We start from the raw sequence: 11,313 nt of genomic DNA on the forward strand, positions 1-11,313 counted from the left end.
TTGACTTATCTTTCTGGTTAGTAGTCTTCATTAGCTAATAAATGGAGCTATTCAAGAAGACTTCTTAAAGAATGAAGTTTAGAACATCCATATTTGAGACAAACTCTGCACATTAGAGGGTGCAATTATAAAAATGTAAGTAAGAGAACTTCTTGAAGAAAACTTCATAATAGAAGACAGAAAAGCAAATGCTTATAATTGTTATGCTACTAGGAATATTTGATTGTCTAGATAAACTTCCGATAGTGATATCTGGATAAGGAGAATAATTCACTTTCCCAATCCTCTTCCTACATGTTTACCATTAATTTAGCTAATGTGTACCTTTTTCATTATTAGTATATTGATTAAGATATGTATCTCTATAACTACTTTAGTTGTCTACCATTTAGCCTTAAAATTCAATAGTTTGAGCATCTCTCTTTCAACTCCGGTCTATGATGCGATATCTTATCAAAATAAAGCAACGTGTATCTTTATCATGATTTCTAATTTTCTATTTATATATGATACTCCCTCCGTTTTATGTGATCCTAGCTATTTGATTGGTACAGAGTTAAAAAAAAATACTTTTAAAACTTGTGAACCTAAATACGTTATAATATTTGTGTGACTATAATTATTTTAAAACTTGTGGTGTTAAACATGACAAAATATTTGTGTGACTATAAGTTAAATAATTTTCAAATTTAAAAAGGAATCATTCTTTTTTGGAAAAATGAAACTGTATAGCCGCTGTAAAAATAATAGCCGAAAAAATATATAAAATTTATATATTTTTGTATATGTATACATTCTGTATGTTATATACAAAAATTATACAAATTTTATATATTTTTTGACTACCATATGTAAATAGTTTCTCGGCGGGCTAAAAGTGATAATACTCTTTTTTTGAATAGACAAAAAAAGAAAATAAAAAGAAATTCATATGAGTACGTAAAAATAATTAAAAATCACGTGATGTGTAGTAGTGTAGAAACAATACTAGATTATAAGAGTGTCAGTCACAAGATCAACGAGAGCGGGATGTAATAAATTATATTACAACTACTACCATTATATAATTTATGTCTCAATCCCACTAAAGTTTGGTGGGCTATATGATTTTTACCGTCTATATCGTTTTATTTAACCTCATCTTAGTTTAATATTATAAAAAACTAGCTCTCCAGCATTAGAAGTAACTAGACAGCATACGAGAAGAGAAGAAAAAAAAAATTCCAACCCCAATTCCTGGAAGAGGGTGGTACCTAAAAGAACAAAGAGAGGACTGATGAGAGAAAAACTAGACAGCATACGAGAAGAAGCCATACATAATACACTATGTATATATTAAGAATAGGGAAGAGAGAAAGAGACACGTTACGTTTTCGGGTTTGCCGATGATGGAAGCAACAGCTGTGATAGCTGCAGAGAAGAAAGTGATGTTTAGCTTTAAGGTATATATATTTATATGTATATCGTCTTATGTTTTACTCTTGTTTCGTGAATTTAGGATGTAAAATGTGTTGATTTATATTAATTTGAGGTGTTGTGATGTGTAGAAATGATCCGGGAGCACTTGGGGGCGAAAAGTGCAAGATTAGAGCCAAAACGTACGAGAAAAGCAAAAATGGCATTTTCAGCGCCCACCGCTACCTGTGGCGCCAGAGGCAGTGTTGGCAAATTGTCAGCGCCAGGAATGGCGCCTAGCGCTGGGCTGGGCGCTGGTGGCGCGAATTTTGTCCAACTTTGCCCGGGACAAGGTTGTTTCGGCCCTAGACCTACCCAACACGTATAAAAACAAGACTAAACTTATTTTTAGGGGGAGACGCCACTTTGAAGGGAGAAGACACACGAGAAACATTCGGGAGTGAAGAGATCTCAGTTTTTTTCATCTTTTCTTAGTATTTTCAATTATCCAACACTTAGAAAATTGTTTGCTATTATCATGAGTGGCTAAAACCCATAGTTTTGGGGTTGTGATTTAGCCATGAATATTGTTGTTTAACATTGACTTAACCTTGATTACAATTCACTAATATATGGTTATTTCTTCAATTCTGTGATTAATTGCTTAATTGACTGGCCAGCAGTTAGGTTCTATTTACTATCTATGCTATACTTGGGAAAGCCATGTTTAGATTAGAGAAGAATTGAAGAGAGCATGATCTTAACTCTTAAGGGGGCGAATTTATGGTTAGGATAGGAATATACCTAGTTACCGTGCTTAATTAAATATCGTAATCTTAATGTGTTCTTAATAGATTGATTCCATAGGAATATAGACGTTAATCTATTTTGAATAGGCGAGTAGTACTTCGGGAGAAGGTTATGAGAGCAATTATCGATTAATTAGAAACCATTAGTGAATTATATGAAAGGGAGAGTTAACTAGAACACAATAAAATTGGTGAATCGATCACAACCTTGGAATATTTGTCTCTGCTGAATACACCACAATTATTTTGCTACTTGATAATTTAGTTACTACTTAGAATTATAGTTTAGTATAATCACATTCTTGAACTCGAATTTGGCTTGACTGAATAACAATCTTGGTGAATTTAGTGGGTAGTTGATACAAGTTTCTGTGGGTTCGACACTCGACTTATCATTTTATTACTTGTACGACCACGTACACTTGTCGGGGAGCGACAAATTTTTGGCGCCGTTGCCGGGGACTTGAATATTGACTACTTTCTATTTTCTACTTTCATTGTTTATTTCGTCAAGTCTAACATTACTTGATTGTTGCTCTGATCTCAGGAACTTTGATTGAATGCGCAGGGTCAGAAGCCAGGACCGACTTCAAGGCTTTGACCCCGAACCTGAGAGAACATTTCATAGGAGGTTGAGGGAAGTAAGGGACACGAATAATATTCATGCACTTATTCAATTTCATGTGAACATGGCAGAGGAACATATGGTTGTTCAGGAGGTGGCAATGCCCAGCATTGCTAATGTCACCTCCAGCATTGTGAAGCCCAGTATCACTGGGAACTTTGAGCTGAAGCAGAGCATGATCCATCTACTTCATGGGAATGGGCAGTTTATGGGTTTTCCACACGAGGATCCACAACAGCATATTATTAAACTTCTTGGAAATTAGTGATACTTATATCACTAACGAGGTCACTCCATACTATGTAAGGCTCACACTTTTTCCATTCTCTCTGTTGGGCGAAGCAAAGCGATGGCTGAAGGCAGAACCAGTTAATTCTATTACATCATGGAATGATCTGGCAAGGAAATTTCTGGCAAGGTTCTTCCCTTCAGGCAAAACTGCAAAGATCAGAAGTGAGATAGTCACCTTCAAACAGAAAGCGGGGGAGTCTTTATACTCAGCTTGGGAGAGGTTCAAGGGGCTACTAAGAGACTGTCCTCATCATAATTAGACAAACGAAGTATTAGCTCATACTTTCATAGAAGGGCTCCATCCTGAAACAAAAATTGTGGTAGATGCTACAGTTGGAGGTCAAGTGTTGGAGAAAAGCTTTGACGAGATATATGCATTATTGAACAAATTATCCAAAAGCAATCCAGATTGGCAAGGAGAAATGGGCTGATATACGGTACAAAAATCTGCAGGGGTTCTCGAGTTAGATGTCATCTCGGCATTATCAGCGCAGATTTCTACACTAACCAACCAAGTCAATCAGATGACCATGGTTATTAACAAGCAACAAGCTCAACCAGTGCAACAGGTTCAAGTGTTTTGTGAAGTATGTGGATAGGATCACACGAGCGACTTATGCCCAGTTAATATAGAGTCTGTCTGCTTTGTGGATAATGCAAATAGGGGCCAGACAAACAAATATGGGAACACTTACAATCCCAATCGGAGGAACCATCCAGGGTGGAAATCAAGATGCTCAAAATCAATACCGACCACAAGCACCTCAACAACAATATAGACCACCTCAGGCTGAACAACAAGCAAACTCAACAAGTCACGTTGAGGAAATGATGAAGAAATTGATGGCTGATCAGCAAGCCCAAGCCACAACAATGAGAAGTTTGGAGCGCCAAGTGGGACAACTTGCCAGTGCCCAAAATACTAGACCAGTTGGAGCTCTTCCAAGTGACACTGAAGCTAATCCTAAGGCATCCATTAATGTCGTATCATTGAGGAATGGGAGACAATTAGAAGAAGTCCAATCGAAAAAGAGAAAACAAGTGACTTTTAATGAGAGGCCAACCACTATAGAGTCAGAATAAGAAAAATCAAAGGAATCTGAGAAGCCAGCTGAAGAGGTGGTGGCTAAGCAACCTCCACCATTTGATGCGAGGCAACCACCTCCATTCCCTCAAAGATTACAGAAGGTGAAGGATAATGCCACGTATAAAAATTTTCTTGATATTTTGAAGCAGGTGCAAATTAATACTTCTTTGGTAGACATCTTGCAAGAAGTGCCCAAATATGCAAAATACATCAAGGACATAGTGGCAAATAAAAGGAGGTTGATCGAGTTCGAGACTGTGGCACTCACTGAGGAATGTAGCTCAAGAATTCAAAGTAAGCTACCTCAGAAATTGAAGGATCCGGGTAGTTTCACTATCCAAATCTCGATTAGTAAGCATACAGCCGGGAGAGCCTTATGTGATCTTGGAGCGAGCATTAATTTGATGCCGCTATCTGTGTTCATACAGTTGGTGTTGGGTGAGCCACGCCCAACAACGGTAATCTTGCAGTTGGATGATCACTCCCTTGCTCATCCTGAAGGAGTAATTGAAGATGTGTTAGTTCAAGTAGGTTCTTTCATATTCCCTGCTGATTTCATTATCTTGGACTAAGAGTCTGATCAGGAAGTATCATTTATTTTGGGGCGTCCATTTTTAGCCACGGGCCGAGATATTATTAATGTTTGCGAAGGAAAGATGACGATGAGAGTAGGCGATCGAGTGGAGGTATTCAATGTATATAAAGCACTCAGATTGCCAGCCCAATATGAAGAGCTATCCATGATTTCTGTGGTGGAAAGTGATGCTATATCATTAGTGCCTTATATGAGCCATATAGATCCTCTTGAACGAGCTTTGATTGGGGATGAAGAAGACAACGAAGATGAAATGATGGGAGAAATTGAGCAAGTATTTGATATGTCCTGCAGTTATGTCCATGGGTTTGGAAAATTTGAGGAGTTGGACAGGCCTGTCACTCTGACCCCTCCTAAGCCATCTATTGAAGAAGCTCCAAAGCTAGAACTTAAGCCCCTACCAGTGCATATGCGCTATGCTTATTTGGGAAACTCTGAGACATTGCCCGTGATTATCTCATCCAGCTTGACTAACACACAAGAAAAAAAATTGCTCAGAGTACTTCGCGAGCATAAAAAGGCTATTGGGTGGACAATTGCTTACATCAAGGGATTCAGTCCATCGTTTTGCATGCATAAAATCTTCTTGGAAGATGGACACCGCCCTAGCGTAGAGCAGCAAAGGAGGTTAAATCCAATTATGAAGGAGGTTGTGAAGAAGGAAGTAATCAAGTTGCTCGATACATGTATCATCTTTCCTATTTCTGACAGTAACTGGGTAAGTCCAGTTCAATGTGTGCCCAAAAAGGGGGGGATGACTGTGATTGAGAATGATAAAAATGAGCTAATTCCTACTCGCACTGTGACTGGGTGGAGAGTCTGTATTGATTATAGAAGGCTCAACAAAGCAACCTACAAGGACCATATTCCACTTCCATTCATTGACCAAATGTTGGACAGATTAGCGGGGCATGAATATTATTGTTTCCTTGATGGTTATTCGGGATACAATCAGATTGTCATATGCCTAGAGGATCAGGAGAAGACCACTTTTACTTATCCTTATGGAACTTTCGCCTTCAAGCGAATGCCTTTTGGTCTTTGTAATGCACCATCTACTTTCCAGAGATGTATGATGGCTATTTTCACCGATATGGTGGAAATATTTGTGGAAGTTTTTATGGATAATTTTTCAGTCTCTGGGTCTTCTTATGATGATTGTTTGAAGAATTTGAGCAAGGTTTGGCTCATTGTGAAGAAACAAATCTGGTATTAAATTGGAAAAAGTGCCATTTTATGGTGCAGGAAGGCATCGTGTTGGGTCACAGAGTGTCTAGGAGCGGCATTGAAGTTGATAAGGCAAAGGTGGAGGCGGTTGAAAAATTACCTCCACCTATTTATGTGAAGGGTGTCCGGAGTTTCTTGGGACACGCAGGATTCTATCGACGCTTTATTAAAGATTTTTCTAAAATTGCTAGTCCTTTGTGCAGGTTGCTTGAAAAAGATGTAACTTTCAATTTTGATGACGCCTGCCTCAAGGCATTTGAAGAACTCAAAAAGAAGTTGGTGGCTGCTCCCATTATTGTAGCACCAGATTGGTCCTTACCATTTGAACTTATGTGTGATGCGAGTGACCATGCTATTGGGGTAGTGCTAGGACAGAGGAAGGACAAAATATTTTATTCCATCTACTATGCGAGTAAGACTCTTGATGATGCGCAACTAAATTACACCACTACTAAAAAGGAGTTGTTAGCTGTGGTGTGGGCCTTTGAGAAATTTCGGGCATACTTGGTGGGGACAAAAGTCATAGTCCATACCGATCATGTAGCAATCAGGTATCTATTTACAAAAAAAGAATCTAAGGCTAGATTGATGCGATGGGTTTTATTATTGCAGGAATTTGATGTGGAAATACGATATCGAAAGGGCACAAAGAACCAAATAGCTTACCATCTATCAAGGCTGGAAAATCACGATCACATGGAGGAGGGTGGCCAAATTAAAGAAGTATTTTCTGATGAATAACTTTTTGCTATCAACCAAGACCATCCCCCATGGTACGCAGACTATGTGAATTATTTGGTGAGCGGGGTTCTTCCTCCTGAAAATGAATCTGAAACTAGAAAGAGGTTTCTACATGATGTGAACTTTTACTATTGGGATGAGCCATATTTGTACAAGCAGTGTGCTGATCAAATGATGAGGAGATGCATTCCAGAAAAGGAGGTCGAACTAGTATTGTATGATTGTCACGCATCACCCTATGAGGGCCATCATGGAAGCGATAGAACAGCTGCAAAGGTATTACAATCTGGTTTATTTTGGCCAACATTATTCAAGGATGCCCATGCATTTGTTAAGAAGTGTGACCAATGTCAGAGAACAGGAACAATCACAAAGAGGCATGAGATGCCTTTGAATAACATCCTGGAGGTCGAGATTTTTGATGTATGGGGGGGTAGATTTTATGGGACCATTCCCATTGTCCATAGGAAACAAATACATTTTGCTAGCAGTTGACTATGTGTCAAAATAGGTAGAGGCGATCGCATTGCCAAAAAATTATGCCATGGTGGTAGGTGCGTTTGTGAAAAAGAATATATTTTCAAGGTTTGGGACTCCACGTGCTTTGATATGTGATGAAGGGACACATTTTTACAATCGGTTATTGAATAACCTTCTAGCTAAATATGGAGTCCGCCATAGAGTTGCGACGTCATATCATCCTCAAATAAGTGGACAAGCTGAAGTGTCGAACAGAGAAATAAAGCAAATCTTAGAGAAGACGGTGAGTGTGAATAAGAAGGATTGGGCTGCAAAGTTAGATGATGCCTTGTGGGCATATAGAACTGCATACAAAACGCCAATTGGGGCATCGCATTATAAGCTTGTTTATGGGAAGGCATGTCACTTGCCTGCTGAACTTGAACACAAAGCGTATTGGGCCACTAAAAAGTTGAATATGGACCTTGAAGCCGCGGGCGAGAAAAGACTCTTGCAGTTGAATGAATTAGATGAGTTCAGGCTGCACTCTTATGAAAATGCTAAGCTTTATAAAGAGAAGACAAAACGATGGCATGACAAGCATATAAAGCCGCGTCACTTCGAGCCAGGCAAACATATATTATTGTTCAATTCTAGGCTAAGGCTATTTCCTGGAAAGTTAAAACCGAGATGGTCAGGCCCTTTTGAGGTGGTGAGAGTCACTCCTTATGGTGAAATTGAGCTGCGAGCTTCAAATGGTGAAAGAAATTTTTGGTGAATGGACACAGAATCAAGCATTATTGGAGAGGAATAATTGACCGTGAGAAGACCAAGGTTGTACTCGATGATGAGTAAGCGAGACTCTGTGTCGTGCCGCGATGTTAAATCAGGCGCTAGGCAAGATAATATTTATTGCTTTCATAGCTTAGCTTTCTAATTATTTTAGTTAGAGTAGACTAAAGTTTGCATTTTCTTTGTAGACATAGAAATTATGGTAGAATGGTGTGGGATATGTAAATTGGATATATAAAAAGGCTCGGGGGATCGGGAAGTTATAAGAAAAAAAAATAGAAAAATCGCCGAAACAGCGCCCAGCACAGCGCCTCACGCTGCCTGGGGCGCTGAAGGCAGAATGTTCCAAACCCCCAGTGCCAGGCATAGGGCGGAGCGCTGGGCTGGGGGCGACCAGGTAATTATTTTTTCTTTTCTTTTTCAATTTTGATTATTAACTTTATTCTGATACCCACTAACCCAACCCATCTACCCACATGCTCTCACACTAAAACCCATCTTATAACCTATACCCACCCATAACAAATTAAAAACATAACTAAAACACTCTCCACCCAAAAACTAAAACGCATCTCTCTCTCTAGCTTCTGCTTCTGCCGTGCTTCTTCACCCCTCTCTCAGAAATATTTCAAGTTTTTCTTTTGATCTTCTCCTAAACTCTACAGGTATGTTCTTATTTATCTTCTTCTTCTTATTCTTTTTATATTCTAATAGGTCAATAACCATGAATTTCCCATCCCTCAATTTCCCTAATCCCCAATTTTTCCCCTATGTAGTTTTTTAAGAATTTGTTTATGGTGGGTGGTCCAGATTGGTCGAATATTGTATGGTTATTTTGTATACGGAGTAGTATACTAGAATCTCCTCTACTTCATTGAAATTTGGGAGGGCCACCATGTTCTATCATTGTTCAATTAGAATGCACACACTTCATGCCCACAAGGTATCTGTTAAAATGTTTGAATGAGTATTTTGTGCACCGGTGAAGTCTGAGTAACCAGGTGTATTTGTATATGATATTGGTCTAAGTGTAGGGTGTGTGGGGATGATTTTACATGCTTGGGAGTTTGGTTTCAATGCACACGTATTGCCCACGCCATGCATCTTATATAATGTATGTTGTAGAATATTGTAAATTTAGCTAATTTAGTGTAGTTGTAGTAGTTGTAAAAAGGGAAGTAACATATGCCTCTTGCTTACATTAAGGTGAATTCACTAAGCCATGATCAATCACTTGTGTGTGTGGCATTGATTAATACCTTTTAGCTATTGCGTGGCATGGGGAAGTCTTGAGTAACCATAGCTTTGGAGTGCAACACTTGAGCATTTTAGATCAAAGTTGTGAAGTATTGTACATTGCGCCTTCGGTTGTAAGTGTGGGGTCATTTATGACTTGCGCGACAACCTTAGGCATATTTCTTGATGAGTTCTCAGATTCATGCTTATTTGTGTTGCAAGATAAGCATGTTACATAAATACTGTCAAGGGCATGTTCTCAGTGTTCACTCGTCGAAAGATGTAAATACTGTCAAGGGCTCGGACATAGAGGACGAGGTTGGTGATGATATTATGGGGCCCATGGATTTGGTGCCTCTAGGACCTGATGATGATGTGCCCGGAGCTGCTGATGGAGGGAACGCTGAGGAGGAGGACTCCGACTGACAGGGAGTTTTCTTTTCACCCTACCCTGTTTTACATTTTATATGCATCGGGGACTATGCATAGACCAAGTGTGGGGTGGGAGGAATACTACCTGTGATGTTTGTATATCTTGTAACAATTTGTTTTAATTCGTTTCTTTTATTAGTTTTACTTAGTCTAGTTTTAGTTTAGTTTGTTTTAGAAAGAAAAAAAATACAAAAAAGAAAACAATTTAGAAAAAACTTGAACTTTTCCCGACGATGGATCTTTAGGATAATTTTCTTGAGGGATAGAGTCCGATTAAAAACACCAAAAAGATATTTTTTTTAGGATAGTTAGGTAGTATCCCTTAGTTTTTCTTTGGGCGCCGGTTCTTTTCCAAGGGTGTAGCTCGAACCGGGTACTTAATTTTTTTTTTTGAGTAGGTTAGGAAGAAACTGAGTTGCTCTGAGCTACTTAGTGACATGTTGGTGCTGGCACATTAGGCTATGAAATACATTCTATCTTCCCGTATATTTGGTTTGAATTGTGACGCCTAAGTAAAGTAAATAGCCTATTTTGTGACGCTTCTTCTCAGTTGTTTGACTTGTATGCCACATAGTGCATTATTGCTTAAATTTTCTCAATTATGTGTGCTTGCATGACTTGAGAGTTGAACAGAACCGTCTTGATTGAGTCATGTGCAATGTATGTGTGAGGATTTGTGATCTTCTGTTCTATCATGTGTAGTCTAGAACTTGCCCCGTGTGTTAATCGAAGCAAAATTGTAAGCTGTGCTAATAGTGGAGATGACGTAGGCATTTCTTGCTTGATCATAGATGTGCTTGTCACACAAAAAAATAAAAATTTTCGTTGCTAGCCCCTTTGAGCCTATAGACCTTTTCTTTGGCACCCACATTATAAGCCATACCCCTATTTTGTTCTTAATTTGAGATTGTTGAACCTTTACCTCCTAAGGCACTTAGTCGCTAAAAGAAGTAAACTGAGAGATTGGGGGTATCTTTCGAGTGGAACCATGGAAGGGCCTTTTGGTGCACGAAAATTGAAATCAAAAGTCACTAGCCGATGAACTTTAATGTATGGAGTGTGTAAAAAAATAGAGAAAGGAAAAGAAAAATTGCAAGAAAAGAACAAAAAAATAAATATGATAGTTCAAATAATATAGAAAAATACACACCTCCCAATCTTAGTAATTTGTGCTAGTGGGAATATATAAGTGCTTAATTGAAAAGAGAGCTATGTGCATATGGTTTGTGGCAAGTGAATTGGTTGAGAAGAATATGGGCTCAAATTGTGAGTGTAGTGTATTAAAGTGCTTAGGAGGGTTAGTCACTATTTTCAAATGTATCATTCATGTCCCTTAGCCTACATTACAATCTTAAAGTCCTAATTGATCCTAGATTTAGCTAGCTTAGATTAGTAGAGATGTACACTACGGGCAAGCTTATGGTACGACCACGGGATGCATATGAATTCTTTATGAGAGTGAGCGAATTTTGTTCAATTGTGTGATGTCCTTAATTTATATTCAAAAGCATATTTGAATGTGTGTACTAATCTATATTCACTCTTTTGTTTGTTGGTGAGGGCACATGATCTCATGAATGATTGGTAATGTTGTAAACTTTCTTGTTGGGTGAGTACTCGAGTT

At 38.6% G+C, this 11,313-nt stretch overlaps 1 protein-coding gene and 1 non-coding gene across 2 annotated transcripts; one reads left to right on the forward strand and one right to left on the reverse strand.

Annotated features, from left to right (window-relative positions):
- Positions 1 to 3,272: 3,272 nt before the first annotated feature.
- LOC142174311 (small nucleolar RNA R71) lies at positions 3,273 to 3,379 on the reverse strand. Its single transcript, XR_012703584.1, has one exon. It is a non-coding gene; the product is annotated as a small nucleolar RNA R71 (small nucleolar RNA).
- A 422-nt stretch (positions 3,380 to 3,801) lies between these two features.
- On the forward strand, positions 3,802 to 9,683 carry LOC142166820 (uncharacterized). The gene is made up of 7 exons (XM_075226256.1): positions 3,802 to 4,161; positions 4,216 to 4,734; positions 4,792 to 5,982; positions 6,048 to 6,580; positions 6,869 to 7,193; positions 7,282 to 8,003; positions 9,521 to 9,683. Exons 1-7 carry the CDS (start codon positions 3,802 to 3,804, stop codon positions 9,681 to 9,683), a joined length of 3,813 nt encoding a protein of 1,270 aa, XP_075082357.1.
- The last annotated feature ends 1,630 nt before the right edge of the window (positions 9,684 to 11,313 follow it).

Source organism: Nicotiana tabacum, chromosome 2 (genome assembly GCF_000715075.1).
Source record: "Nicotiana tabacum cultivar K326 chromosome 2, ASM71507v2, whole genome shotgun sequence".
Classification (NCBI taxonomy): domain Eukaryota; kingdom Viridiplantae; phylum Streptophyta; class Magnoliopsida; order Solanales; family Solanaceae; genus Nicotiana; species Nicotiana tabacum.

Coding starts and splice junctions, on each gene's coding strand:
- LOC142166820 (XM_075226256.1), top strand. CDS start 3,802: ATGGGAACACTTACAATCCCAATCGGAGGAACCATCCAGGGTGGAAAT. Junction 4,735..4,791: donor TTGAAGATGTGTTAGTTCAA/GTAGGTTCTTTC, acceptor GAGTCTGATCAG/GAAGTATCATTTATTTTGGG. Junction 6,581..6,868: donor ACCGATCATGTAGCAATCAG/GTATCTATTTAC, acceptor ATCTGAAACTAG/AAAGAGGTTTCTACATGATG.